The following is a 15,446-nucleotide window of genomic DNA, read 5'->3' as shown; positions in this document are numbered from 1 at the left end:
CCTTACATCCCTAACATTCAAGTCAAGGCCCTTGTGCACCATTCAGAAGCGCGCCTTGAGCCGTCCAAAGGCATTCTCGACAACGCGCCTAGCGCTTGACAGTCTATAATTGAATGTCTGTGAGGGAGATCCACGAGGACCAGGGTGCGGACAATGGTTTCATGAGGTGTGCCTGCAAGGGCAACGCTTGATCTCCGAGGAGAAGTGGACAAACATTCACACCTTCCACAACCTTTGCCTCCATTGAGAACAGCTGACTGGCCAGGACACCTGGCAGCTTCGACCTGCGGAAGACGTTGGAGTCATGGTTCTTCCCGGGTGACCCAACATTTGTCGACAAGAACTTGTGGTTGTGGTCAGCAACCGCCAACAGAATGATGCTGTACCAGCCCTTGTAGTTGTAGTCGGAAGCATTAACTGTGGGGGGGCACACTTCCAAGTGGCAACCGTCTAGGGCACCACTCCTGGGGAAAACCCAGCACTGCCTAAAACTGGCGCAGATGTTTGGCTATTTCGCATGCTCGAGGGAACCTGATGTACAGGTGCTTGAGGCGCTGCACGACCACCCGACAGAACTCCCGAAATATAAGGTTTACCGATGGCTGGCTAACCCCAAGCAGGTGTGCCACAGTTCTCTCCTTGGCTGAGGTGGCGAGACGGTACAATCCAATGGCCACACGCTTGTCCAAGGGGTTGGCTCGACGCATGTTGGTGTCTTGTCGCCCCATGCACTCGCATGCGTTTACTATGTATGCGAACGTCGTGCGGCTCACACGAAAGTTTTCTTTGAAGGCAGAGGCGAGGAGATTTGGAAGTGTGGTATCATACGACGAACTGCTTCGGTGGTACGACCACACATGCCGCTCACGGGAGCAAAGTCCCATGATTGCCGCCATGCGCAGTTTACGCCTCTTGGCCGTCTGCTGCAGCTCTTCATCTATTTCGTCAATTTCAGCCTGCAGATGTTGCTGTTGCATCTGTAGCTGGTAGATAGCTGCCTCTTTAACGGCAAAGGCAGTCCAAAATTGAAGCTCACCGTCGTCGTTCATATTGTTCAAAACCGGTCGGCTAAGAGCCATCGTTCGCTCATGGGACGAAGTCGTGCGGACTTCACCCAAAACAACACACACTACGCACAGCAAACAAGACGCACTGGACACTTAAACAGAGGCGAAACAGTACCACGCCGCATGAGCGTTCCGAAACTTAGCCAACGTTCGCTTATGTCACTCAAGACATGTGGACGTCACTTAAACTCCCCCCCACCCCGCATGGGGCACCTTGAGTAATCTTGGTGACGGTACTGGCGATACCGCGGACCCCGAGCCCCCAAACATAAGCTGGATCCAACCGTGGCGATGTGTTTATAGGTGGAGGGTTAGAAACCACGAACGGTGGCCGTCGGAGCCCAGGTCAAGCTCCGGCGGATGGGCTCCCTGTCTGTTCACCAGGCAGGGAGCTCCGGGACCTCTTTGACTACCAGGGTAAGGTCAAGGAAGAAAGTACCCCCGTCTCCCTGCTTTTTCCTATGCCATATGGATAAATCAAACCCCCCCCCAGACGTGATCGGCCCCCTAAAAGGGGCCGCACCGAAGTATCTTTTCCTTCTTTGCCTTCTATCTCGCTCCCAAAGCCAGATAACTACCCTCGTTTTTTGATCATGGAATCTGTGGACAAATCGAAGCCGGTTTCCTCTCAATCGGTATTTCTTGTTTCTAAATACCTTGAAGGTATCATCGGCAAAACATATGACGCCAAAAAACTCAGAACTGGTGAAGTGCTAGTTGAAGTTAAAACCAAGCAGCAATCCACAATCCTCCTGAAACAAACCCGCATGGCAGATCTGGAGATCAGGGTCACACCCCACCGCAGCCTCAACAGTTGTCAAGGTGTGATCTCTGAGGCAGATCTCCTAACCGAGACAGAGACTGATCTGCTCGAAGGCCTAAAAGAACAAGGCGTGACAGCAGTAAGGCACATCGTCATCAGGAGAGAGAACAAAGAAATAGCCACCAAACATCTGATCCTGACTTTTGACCGCTGCACACTGCCCGAGCATGTCAACGCAGGTTTCATCCGTTGTTCTGTCCGGCCGTACATCCCGAACCCGAGGCGCTGTTTCAAGTGCCAGAGGTTCGGGCATGGTACCAACTCCTGTCGAGGCAGAACAACATGTGCCAAATGCGCCCAGCACGATCATCTCTCTGACAACTGCACTGCAACCAACTTCACCTGCCCGAATTGCCAGGGTCCACACGCAGCATACTCTCGCGCTTGTGAAAAGTTTCATCTTGAAAAAAAAATCATTAACCTTAAGATAACCGAAAACATCACCTTCCCAGAGGCGCGAAAGAGGTTCGCCTCCTTCCCTCTGGGCAGGTACGCCGACGCAGCTCGCCGGGGGGCGGAGCGGCGTTTGGTTTCGGCGGGGACCCAGTACCGCGAGTCGGACTTGGTCCCGCCCCCCCCTGGGTTGCCTATGGCAGCCCAACCCACCTCCGCACCGCTCGCTCACCCAGCAGCGGCTGTGGTGGCAACAACGTCTGTTGGGGATGCCGCTGCATCCACTGCTTCCTCTCCACCGGCCCAAAGCACACGCAAGGGCACGGAGATGGAGACGGAGGCAGTCGCAGCGACCCCCTCTCCCGCCTCACTGCCTGTGCCACCTGTGGTGCTCCCCACGCCTTCGGCACTGGCAGCGCAGGCAAAGAACACCCGAAAGGGTACCACGTCAAGGGGGCCCAGTCCGCTGGGCACCCCCTTGCCATCAGATGACGACATGGACGTCGAGCCCTTCCGGCTTTCATCGCAGCGGAAGGAACGGGCTGCGACGTCCAGGTCAGTAGAGAAGGTCAGAAAACCCCTTCCAAGAGTGCAAGCCCCGAAAGACCCTACATAAATAATCACACTCCAGTAGCTCTAACACATCATAATGGGAAGAGAAAACATTGTTCAGTGGAACTGCAGAGGCCTTCTGAATAATCTTGACGACGTGCATGAGATTCTGCATGCCAATCAGCCAAGTTTAATGTGTGTCCAGGAAACACATCTTAATTCCAAACACACAAATTTCTTGAATAGTTACCTGGTATACAGGAAAGACAGGGATGGCTGCACACACTCTTCTGGCGGTGTGGCCATAATTGCCCACAAATCCTTAGCATGCCACCCTGTCACCTTGAACACTGTCCTTGAGGCTGTAGCAATTCGAACAATAATATTTAATAGGTTGATAACGGTATGCTCCATATACATTCCTCCTGATGTTACACTTTTGAGTTCTGACTTCGAGGCGCTGGTTGACCAGCTGCCCGAACCGTACATCCTTACAGGCGACCTTAATGCTCATAACTCTCTTTGGGGCTCTTCTCGCACGGATGCCCGAGGTCGCCTGATAGAGAAGTTTTTAACATCCTCTGGAGCATGCCTTTTCAACAGAAACAGCCTACATACCATAACACAGGTCACAACGCATACTCACATCTTGACTTGGCTATTGGTTCTGCAATTCTCTTTCCATGTCTTGAATGGGGCGTGGGCACAGACCCATATGGTAGTGACCATTTCCCCACTTCATTAACGCATATAGGTACAGGCCCGAGCAGTCCATCTTCCCATAAAAGGTTTAATGAAGCAAGAGCTAACTGGAATACATTTACAGAGACATCCAAACTACACCACACATCCATAGGACACCTACACGTTGAAGAAGCTACCCAACTGCTCACGGCGCACATCCTCGACGCCGCCGAAAGGTCCATTCCCCACGCCTCTGGTGCCCCGCGCAACCAGCGGAGGCCGTGGTGGAATGAGGACTGTAGGCGGGCGCGAGAGGCCCAGAACAAGGCGTGGGGTGTCCTTCGTCGGTACCCCACGTCGGGTAACCTCATTTTGTTCAAACGGGCCAAGGCGTTAGGAAAACGTGTGCGCCGTGAGTCAAAACGCGATAGTTGGCGTACATTCATAACATCAATTAACTCCTACACAGACACACGGAAAGTATGGACGAGAATACGTACACTCAAAGGATAACAAACACACAGCCTGCCTCTGGTCAGCACAACAGGGGACACACTCGAAGACCAGGCTGACACACTCGCACAACACTTCCAACACGTTTCTAGTTCAGCACACTACACAAACACTTTCGTTAAACACAAACAAATGGCCGAAAAGAAGCCTATACTAGATAACAATAGGTCAACATCTTCTTATAACTCAGAGTTTTCACTGCATGAGCTGAGGGCTGCTTTGAGCACGTGTAAACCCTCAGCTCCCGGCCCAGACAACATCACATACACAATGATACAACACCTGCACGCAGACACTCTTCTAACACTCTTACACCTATATAACAAGATTTGGCTTTCGGGGAACATTCCAAACTCTTGGAAGGAGGCTATAGTTGTAGCTTTCCTGAAGGAGGGAAAGGACCCGTCGTCCCCCTCAAGTTACCGTCCTATTGCCCTGACGAGCTGCCTGTGCAAGCTCTTCGAGAAGATGATAAATCGCAGGCTCGTGTACTTCCTTGAGTACAACGGTCTTCTCTAGAGCTGCCATGCAGGCTTCAGGGCGGGGCGATCCACGAATGATCAACTCGTAGCTCTTGAATCTTATATTAAGGATGCCTTCGTGCATAAACAGTATTGTGTAACTGTGTTTTTCGACCTCGAGAAGGCCTACGACACCGCTTGGCGCTACGGGATCCTCAGTGACCTGAAGTGTTTCGGTGTTTCAGGTAACATGTTGAACGCTCTTGTCAGTTACTTGTCAGACAGAACGTTCCGAGTAAGAGTCGGTGGTGCCCTCTCAAAAGTTCACGTGCAAGAAAATGGCGTGCCACAAGGTGGCGTGTTGAGCTGCACTCTCTTCATAGTAAAAATGAACTCTCTAGGTAAGGCACTGCCACCTACAATCTCTTATTCCATGTATGTAGATGACGTCCAGATATCCTATAAATCATGCAATATGTCAATCTGTGAACGTCAAGTCCAGCTTGGTGTAAAGAAACTTGCCGGCTGGGCAGACAAGAATGGTTTTAAAATTAATCCCGGAAAGAGCTCTTGTGTTGTATTCTCCAGGAAGCGTGGTGTCCACCCGGACCCAGACATCACTCTTGCGAATGTGCCAATTCCTGTGAACAAGGAGCACAAGTTTTTAGGTATTTTATTCGACGAAAAACTTACATTCATCCCTCATATCAGACAGCTCAAATGTAAATGCCTAAAAACAATGAATATTCTTAAGGTTCTGTCACATCAATCTTATGGGGCCGACAAACAACTCCTGCTGCGCCTGTACACGGCGTTGGTGGGGTCTCGGCTCGACTACGGCAGTGTCGTGTATGGGTCGGCGACAAAGACCGCACTGAGAATGCTCGACCCAGTGCTGCATCTTGGCCTTCGCCTCTCAAGCGGCGCTTTCCGCACTAGCCCTGTCGAAAGCCTTTATGTCGAGTGCGACAAGTGGTGTCTAGGGCATCAGCGGGAGTATGTTGACCTGCTGTATGCATCTAAGATTGTGTCCCTTACCGACCATCCTTTTAATTCCGTCATGAACAATACATCAAACTTGCAACACTTTTTAAACAGGCCATCCATTTCCTTACCTTTCTCTCTCAGAGTTAGGGAGGAGGCTTCTGCACTCACGGTCCCTCTTTCAGACACGCACAAGACACCCATTCATAATTTAATTCCACCATGGCATCTACATCCTATATCATGCGACCTATCATTCACATTAGTAGAAAAAAATAGGGTACCCAGGAGTGCAATTCTGCAGCACTTCTTGTTCCTGCAGGACAAGTACAGGTGCGCAGAATTCTATAGCGACGCGTCGAAAAATGGTTTTAGTGTATCTTGTGCAGCGCACGGACCAAATTTTACCGTTACTAAAACAATGAATTCTCATAGCAGTATTTACACGGCAGAAGCCTATGGCATTTTACTCGTTTCAAACCACATCCTCGAACATAAAATTCCAAAGTCCATCGTCTACACAGATTCTCTAAGCGTTGTACAGGCACTGTCATCAGGAAAGACATCTAAAAACTATGTGATCAATGTTCTTTTCAAGGTAATAATGACTGCATATGCCTCAAATCTTCAAATAACTATATGCTGGGTACCAGGTCACTGTGGGATCCCTGGCAATGAGACTGCTGATCAAATGGCTGGTGCTGCTGCTCTCATGACCACAGTTGACATAACAACAGTACCTTACACCGACCTAAAGACACTCATCAGACGACAGCTTCGTAACACATGGCAATTACGCTGGAGTCAACAAACAGACAACAAACTACACATAATAAAACCACAACTGGGACGCTACATAACTGACTCACACAACAGATACACTGAAGTCGCCCTGGCTAGGCTGCGGATAGGCCACACACATGTTACGCACTCCCACCTGCTCACTGGAACTTCGGGACCCACGTGTAGCAGGTGTGGAAAGGGCCTATCCGTAGTCCACATACTAATCACATGCAAGGCACTTGACACAACACGACACAAACATTTCCCTGAATTATACAGACGACACATTCCTTTGCACCCATCACACTTTTTAGCCGACGAACCAATGTTTTCTAGTCAACGTGTTTTTAAGTTTTTAGCTGAGGTAAACTTCCTGCAGCTCTTGTCATATCATGTGTAATCACCCTGGCCCTATACACCAGCCATCTCCATTGTCTTTTGTTTTGCATCACCTTTACTTTTAGTTACATGTTTTAGTACTTACGGTCTGATGAAAACTCAATAACTTCTTTGGCGCTCTTTGCCCTCGTTGGCCTTGCGCCATAAAACACCAACCATCATCAAACTCCCCCCCACACACACACTACGCGCAGCAAACAAAGCACACTGAACACATCACAATAGGTAAAACAGCACCACATAGCAGAAGCGTTCCCACGCTTAGAGCCACTGTCCTCAATGTGACGCAGTCACGCGAGCGTTACGTAAAACACACACACACACTACGTACAGTAAACAAAGCACACCGAACACTTCACGACAAGTGAAATAGCACGTAAAAGCGTTCCGACGCTTGCAGCCGTCGTTCGCTCATGGGGCGCAAGTCGTGCGGACATCACTTAAAACACACACATTACACACGGCAAACAAGTCACACTAAATACTTGACGCAACGGAAACAGTGCAAGAGGTAAAAGGTAGCAGAAGCGATCTGGAATGGCAAAAGTGCACTCCAACAACACGACGACGACCCACAACAACGTTTTTACAGTGCTAGCTTTGGCTGACCTTGGCTTGTTGGGTGGCTTCGTAGGCAGTGTTGACGGGTTGTTTTTACATTCGCGCTGTCTAAAGAAAAAAAAACGTAAACGTGTGCGCTAACATAGATAGTTTTGCAACTGCTGTTTCGAATAGTTTGTTATAAACTTGCAACATCTATTTTTTGTCATTACAGTAGCTTGAACATAATTTGTCATTTCGCAATTGCATAGACCACGTGACTGCTTGACACACACGCTCGGATTGCGTGTAACAGCAGCTGACCATGGTTAGCGCTAACTGCGGTTAAGCTGGGTAACTATAGTTAGGCGTAACCATGGTTAGGTGTGCCCATGTAACTAGGGTACAACACTCATCAGACAAGTCCAGCAGACAGTACTGGAACTTTTCTCCAGCTTTGTGGAGTTGCTGCTTAGCAGACTTGTGGACATGGTAACAGAACCTGTGTCGCTCAAAGTATTCTATCACCAGGCTTCTTGTGAGGATGTACAGTTCGCCATTTGCAACAAGAAGAAACTCAATGGCATGGAACTCTAGGGAGTCTTCATTTTTTGCAACCAGAACACTCCCTTGTCTGTGCTTGCAGTGGTCGAGCACTGCACATTGGACTTGGTGGCTTGTTTCTGGCAAGGCTTCTTGGACAAAATCTGGGAATGTACTCCAGTCTGCAGGCTTACTCTGAAATGTTTCTAGCCCTTCATACACCTGGAAAATGCATAGCTGATGTCTCTGTTTGACCTGGTGCCTCTTCCCAAGAGAGAGAGTCAAGTTCTTGAAGTTCTTGATGGAGGCTGCCATCTTCTTGAAATACTGATGCTTCGCCTCAAACCGCATCGACCACACGTGCTTAAGGGGTCCAACTTCCCGAATAAGCCTTAAATAATGCACCATATAATGGAGCTTTGGTGTTATTGAGTTTGCAATGTAGCGCTCTGAAAATGCCGTCAAGAATGACTTCACAAGCACATAAAAGCAAGCAAGGTCCTGTGAGTGAATCACTGGTGCAAACAGGAGATCCGCAATTACTCGGTATAGCAGCAGAAGCTCCCAGTTCTAATTTTCTTCAGGGATTCACTCTCCAAGAATGAACGGCAGAAACCTCAGCAAACACCACTTGCTGGAGGCAGTTCCCTGCAGAGTACATATATTCGTGAGGAAGGTCATGTTGATTTGCACAGGCTTGTTTTTTGCGTCATTTGGCCCAAACTCGAATGAGGACACTACATCCAGGTCTTGCCTGGAGAGAAGCCCATAAGACAGAAGTCCATTCAAGATATCCCATAGGACACACTCCGCTCCTCCCTCCAAAATGTCGTGCATAATGTCAGGTGGTAGCTGGCGAGTGACATCGAAGTAAGGCAGCTTTAGCAGTGGAGATGCCTCGTTTACACCATAAAGACTTTTGCTCACAGCTGTATTTATGGTGATGGCTTGCAGATGGTGCTCACGCCTGCTTGCTGTACGTATCTGACACAGGTGTCCACTTGTCTTCAGTGCCAACTGCTTGTCTGACACCATACAGAATCGGCAGACCCGCCCACGGCTAAAGCAGCAGGAAAAGTCACCTAGGTGGTTTAGGGATAAGTTATCCCCGCAGAAGGCATACACCATTACTTGAGCCTTTTCCATAGCAACTTGAAAGGTGAACACTCCAAACCTTCCTCAAACAGCTGCTTCAGGTCATGTACCAGAGGCTGCAGCAGAGCATGCAGACCATACGTCTTTACATGAGCAGAACGGATGAGCATCACTAAATATATGCTCTGAAGCTGTGACCTGTATCTGATGGGAATGTTCAGCACTGAACAATAGACTGCTAGGAGCTGATGAAGTCCCCGCTTTACACCTGTAGGATTGGATACCTCAATCTCATCTGTATAGAACATCAGAACAATGGTACATGAGCTGCCCTTTGAAATCGCTGAACCAAGCTGCTCTCTGTACACCATGCCATCTGTAAAGTTCTTGTAGGCACGAGGCTCAATGTCATTACAGTCTGGTGTCATGAAATGAGCAGCGATGTCTGTAATGTCACTGAGGACAGAAAGGAGCTTGGGCAATGGCACAGTGGTACTTTGCATTTTGGCCCACTACCAACTCTTAAGGTGCGACAAAAGGGAAATTCTCCTTAGCATATATCTCCCGTGCACGTTTCTTGTCGAGCCCCCTGAAAAGCCCAGGCACAAATGAGCACTTCAACAGGAGCTCGAGTTCTTGTGTTTTTCCTGGTGACTCCATTGCGTGCACGATTTATTCTGTGTACACTTTCATCTACAGCTAATTGTATCAAGACCCCCACCCCACCCCCAATGCGGATGTTTCATCAATGCTGAGTTGTACCCTTGTTGAGAGGCTCGGTGAGCTTGTGTATGCAAGCAAAACTTTGCTTTAAAGACAGCCCCATCATGATACGGGTACATAGTGGCGCCAAGCAGGCAAACGTCTATTGTAAATTAACCCAAAATAAAACGCTGCATAAGGATAATCAAAATCGCAGCTCGTCGCTTGCACTTTGTTTGGCTAGATCTGTGGATACTATAGGCTACACTACTTTTAGTGAAGCAACTTTTACTTTACTGAAGCAACTCTACTTTTAGGTGGTGCGAACTTCATGCTATTCTGGTTTTAATGAGTACTCGGCACGTTTGGCTGTAAATCTAAGTTGACCGACTTATGCATACAACTTTGTGCTTGAAACTATTGATTTATAATTGAGCAAATACGGTAATGCAGCTACATGACTGCAATTTGCAGTTTTGTCTTCTTAGACAAGCTAGCACACTCACAGATAACTTCAGCTTGTATGTAGCATGGGAATCACCACAAACTTTTGCTTGTATGGAAGATTAACCAACTTCGTACTTCGTAACAGCTTCTATCAACCAACACTTCGTGGAGGACAGCTTTCCCACAACAGCAATACCAAGTATCGTTGAGTCAAAAGGATGTTCATAGAGCGGTTCCAATTCCTTGAACTGCCGGCCTACAATGCATGGGAGGCCATTTTCCTTTCTGTGAGCAAAGCTGTCAATCATAATGATGTCTTTGTTGACTTTGCCACAGCTGTTGCCTTGCTTTATGCTCAACGGAAAACGTTGAAACCCACGTTCACTGTACTCGGGTGGTACACACTGCAATGGAAGGCCTCCTCCCTCATGGCTGCCCAACAGTTCATAGCTTTCTCTGGAGCTCCCACCAGAGCACTTCACGTGCACATTTCTCTGTGCCATCCTGTAGTAGATCTGGCTAAGGGGGAGGCTGGTTTGTGGATTAGCTTTTTTATGGCCTGCATATGCTTCTCAAAAGGAAATGCAAAAAAACTGTCCAGGGTGTCATGTTGTCCCGCGGCAGCTGCAAGATGGAGAACACTGTGCATTATAGGACACAGTTGTGCCTCCATACAGGTCGGCAAATTCCTTCACAAAATGTGCTAGAAGGCGATCTGCATAGTCTGCATACATCTCACATAAGGACCTGGTGCTTAGAATAGACACTGCTGCATGCAGAGTTACAAAGTTTAGGTAAATGCTTTCTGGCATGCACTGAAGAACTACTGGTCGAGTGTAATGAAGAAGCCGAAACACTGTGGCTTTCCACCTGTCCACTTTCAGAGACCTTGGCTTGCGCACAAACTCATCTGGCACGTGCTTCTGCAACGAGCAGTGGTGCTCTCAGATGCAGTCACGTACAGCCCCCCAATCCCACCTGCAGCTAGCCAGAGATTTACAAGCTTCCTGGTCACGCCAAGGTACACCAGGTGCATCGTGTCAAGAAGCCCGCAGCGCACAAGGTCGATCGGCAATTCAGTCAGAACAGACGTCCCATTGTGGTGTTCTATGTCTTTCTGAGCGCGCAAAGACTGCTCAGTCCGGGGATGGCCTGCTGTTGTAGTGAAGTGCACCTTGTCACCACGATCAGTTTCGGCTGTACACTTGGGGCAACCATTGTAGCTTGTATGCCCTTTTACGCTAAACGCAAAAGCACGGGCTGGAGCATCGCATGCGATGTGCCGTAGTTCCATGCGTACTGCCTTACCAGAGATAGGCAAAGTGTTGTAAATGACATCAGTAAACTCCGACAAAAGGCCTCAAATAGTCATTCGCCGAGTCTGGCTTCGAAGTCCCAACAAATGCCAATACAACAAACGGATTTGGCAAACTGCCAACACAGCCATGAACAAGGCGCTGAATCGCCCAAAGGACTCTATTAGTGCTCTTGGACAACAGAAGACCATCAATGTTAAAGCCAACTGCGATCGGTTCGGGGCACTGCTACGAGTTCAAAATGACCCGCTGCAATCCTTCTTTGAGGCCGTAGTGGCAATAAGATCCGGGCTTCAATAACACAAAGCCAGCTCTCTTTGCTGTCGTGCGTGGAGTCTTTAAAAGGTTATGAGCATCTTTAGAGAGTTCAACAAAACACTCGTGCGCTTTTAAGAGTACTAAACTTGGCGAGGGAGACTTGTGGGTGATGTTATGAGTTACAGCCCATTCTGCTAGGCTGCTGGCACAGCTAGTGGGTTGGCTGTCTGAATCACCATCACCAGCACGTCTGAAATCACCTGACTCATCATCGGAATCTACCCAAATCCACTCATCTGTCCACTCATCAGTGATTGGGCTGATTCCTTGAAGCTCTTGCTCGGCAAAACTTTGGGAGTCAGGTGGCCTCCCCCAACCACCGAGATTAGCACTAGGATCCGATTCGCCAAGAGGGCATCCATGAACACAACCTTCAATGGTCACTGGCTGTTCATTTGATAAAAACGGTAGAGGTGCTCTGGCTAAAGAGGGCTGTGAGCTGTCAGACCTTCGGGGGGTTGCTAATTAATCCAGAATCTTGTTGACTGTACCCTACAGTGGCAAGAAGGTTGTGAACTTCGCGGGGTGCCTTTTTGCGAACATGAACCTTCGGAATGTTTTGAAATGTACCGCAAACGTGTGCGGCACCACTGACATGCCAGCTAAATTGCTCAAAAAAATATAGAAATTGCAGAATGAGAAAACTGATGGGCATTTCAGACACGAGAACAGGCAACTGCCCACTTCTAATTTATGCCACGCACACACTCGTCTTCAAAACGCCATGCAATGGCATACAACACGCAGATGTAGAAATGCTACATTTAGACAAAAGTACAAGACGGTTAATGACACCAGTAAGGCAGCATCTGTGCTCCTCCGATCGCTCTACACCTGACAACGAATTAGTTAAAAAGTACGTTTATGTAAAAAACGCGGATTTTTTGTTTGTACTGGTCTTTCGAGCTGAAAACTTGTGACGTCTATGAAGCTAAGTCAAACGTAAGTGCATGATTGCTGTCATATGACGGGATGCTGCCTTCAGACAACGAAAACCAATTACACAGAAAAGTGCGCTCTGAGAAAATTGAAAAACGTATCTCAAAAGTAACGATACAACTGACACTGACTAAAAGGCACTGCTGTGGACTTCAAAATACCAAGAAATGTGCACACTCGTTTCTTATCACCTCGCCTAAGCCAGACACAGATCAACAAAGGACTAATACGAGACAATGACACAACATATTCTACTAAGCACGTACTTTCTTGAACGGCAGTCTTTTCCAGGGCTCACGGGCGGCGGCGTCCATCCCACAAAGCACGGGAACAGATAATGAAAGCCGTAAGTTTCCTCGTATGTTCTCCGAACTTTCTCAGCCCTCACGGTCCACGGGACTGTATCAGAGAGATATGACTGTATAGTTTTGAAGTCTCGTGACTCCGGTACAACTACAACAAACAGAAAAAAAGCAAACCAATGTTGCCAACTGGTTACAACAAAATATAGAACTTGTTAGCTTTATATTATTATGCGTTTTTGTTTCGACAAATTGTTAAATGATAAATTTTTGCCTTTCTAGACACAATTTTCTATATTGTATTGAGTATGTCATAACACTCCGCTGCACATAGCAACAACGGCTAGTACCAGCTGGAACTAAAATTTAGGGTAGGGCTCGTGCCCCCGCAGGGCACGAGATCTAGCCCCCTCGCGGTGCCTCCTGCCCCGCAGAAGTGACGTCAAGTTAAACTGGTCACGTGACTTCCTGCGACGTCACTAAACGTTTTTGTTGCACAACCCAGGCAGCACAAGCATGTGCGACCCATTTTGCCCAAGGAACCTTGGCCAGTCCTTTTCTACCCGGCCTATCTTCAGTCAAAATGTTCGGCCCTTACTCCAGAATGGTCCTTGGCCGTGTAAGGCTCGATCTTGGCCATCATCCATTGGCCAATCTCCAGAAACTTTGCTTTGCCTCTGCTCATTATTTGGCCAGGCATTGGCAGATCATGTTCGGCTAGCAATTGGCTGTACGTGCTTGGCCGCCGATTGGCCATAGACAATTAGCCGTCGATTGGCCGCATACGTTGAGCCGTTGATTGGCCACATACATTTGGCCGTTAATAGGCCATTTTCTGCAGGCCGCAGATGGCCCATTCTACGATGCCCACCCATTGCCCGAACATAGCCTTGGGCCATTCACCTTGGTGGCCATTCACCTTGTCGGTTACGGCTTAGAGGTGTTACAAAGATGACAACACAAGTAACTTTGATTCATGCTTTTATTTATGCATAAAATACTACAAGTTGTCTTTCTACTGCCTTTCTGTGCGGCCTCCGTCCCGGTCACTTGAAGTGTAGACCCACTTCTTCGTGGTACTTGCCACTGAGACGTTGTGAGCCCCGCACGGGGCACCTTGAGTAATCTTGGTGACGGTACTGGCGATACGGCGGACCCCGAGCCCCCCAACGTAAGCTGTGTCCTACCGTGGTGATGTGTTTTTAAGGTGAAGGGTAGAAACCTCTAACGGTGGCCGTCGGAGCCGTGGTCAAGCTCCGGCCGATGGGCTCCCTGCCTGTCTACCAGGCAGGGAGCTCCGGGACCTCTTTGACTACCAGGGTAAGGTCAAAGGAGAAAGTACCCCCGTCTCCCTGCTTTTCAATGTATCATATGGCATTTTCTAAACCCTTCCCCCCAGACGTGATCGGCCCCCGAAAAGGGGCCGCACCGAAGTTTCTTTTCCTCCTTTGCAATCGATCTCTCCCCCAAAGCCTGATAATTTCTCGCGGTTTCTGATCATGGAATCTGTTGACAAGACAAAGCCCATCACTTCCCAATCTGTGTTTCTAATCTCCAAGTTTCTTGAAAGCCTTATCGGAAAGTCGTATAAGGCTAAGAAACTCACAACGAGAGAAGTTTTGATACAAGTAGAAAGCAAGCAACAATCCTCTAACCTCCTCAAGCAAACGCGCATGGTAGATGTTGACATCAAGATCACGCCCCATCGCAGCCTCAATAGCTGCCAGGGCGTGATCTCTGATCGGGATCTAATGAATGAGACTGAAGCAGACCTGCTCGAGGGCCTCCGAGAGCAGGGCGTGACAGCAGTGAGGCGAATCACCATACGCCGAAATGATGAAATAATTCCAACCAAGCACATAATCTTGACACTTGACCGCTCTAACCTTCCTGAGTCGGTCAACGCAGGCTTCTTGAGATGTCCAATCCGACCCTACGTGCCGAACCCGCGCCGCTGTTTCAAGTGTCAGCGGTTTGGGCACGGCACAACGTCTTGTCGTGGTAAATTGACGTGCGCAAAATGTGCAGCACATGATCATCAAACTGACAATTGTAAATCCGAGAACTTCACCTGTGCCAACTGCCAGGGACCACACGCTGCCTATTCTAGGAGCTGTGGAAAGTTCAAAGAAGAAAAACAGATCATTGCCTTGAAAGTCAACGAAAACATCTCCTTCCCAGAGGCACGGAAGAGGTTCGCCTCCTTCCCTCTGGGCAGGTACGCCGACGCAGCTCGCCGGGGGGCGGAGCGGCGTCTTGTTTCGGCGGGGACCCAGTACCGAGAGTCGGACTTGGTCCCGCCCCCCCCCCACTGGGTTGCCTCTGGTAGCCCCACCCGCCACCACGCCGCTTGCTCAGGCAGCAGCGGTTGTGGTGGCAACCTCTTCTGTCGGGGCCGGTGCCGCTCCCGTCCGTGCCTCCCCATCGTCCAGTGCGTTGGAGTGTGCCATGGACACCACGAGCCCCGCACCGGCTCCCACCGCCACCGCACCGCCCGTGCCACTTCTGGTGCCTCCGACACCACCGGCGGTGGCGGGTCAAACGAAGGGCCCCCGAAGGGGGGCCAAGTCCGGGGGGCCCGGTTC

At 49.2% G+C, this 15,446-nt stretch overlaps 1 protein-coding gene across 1 annotated transcript in view; it reads right to left on the bottom strand.

Annotated features, from left to right (window-relative positions):
- Window positions 1-1,049, bottom strand: part of LOC144170896 (uncharacterized) — a 31,416-nt gene extending 30,367 nt beyond the window's left edge. Inside the window, exons 1-2 of the mRNA XM_077700911.1 lie at window positions 869-1,049; window positions 223-417 (exon numbers count right to left, since the gene is read on the bottom strand). Of these exons, the coding sequence (XP_077557037.1) occupies window positions 223-417; window positions 869-1,049 (376 nt within the window). The remainder of the gene's footprint in view (window positions 1-222; window positions 418-868) is intronic.
- Between the last annotated feature and the right edge of the window lie 14,397 nt (window positions 1,050-15,446).

The sequence above is a fragment of the Haemaphysalis longicornis genome, unplaced genomic scaffold, assembly GCF_048455015.1.
Source record: "Haemaphysalis longicornis isolate Haplotype H1 unplaced genomic scaffold, Haemaphysalis longicornis Haplotype H1 scaffold_2, whole genome shotgun sequence".
Lineage (NCBI taxonomy): Eukaryota > Metazoa > Arthropoda > Arachnida > Ixodida > Ixodidae > Haemaphysalis > Haemaphysalis longicornis.
This window is presented reverse-complemented; position numbering and strand designations above follow the sequence as displayed.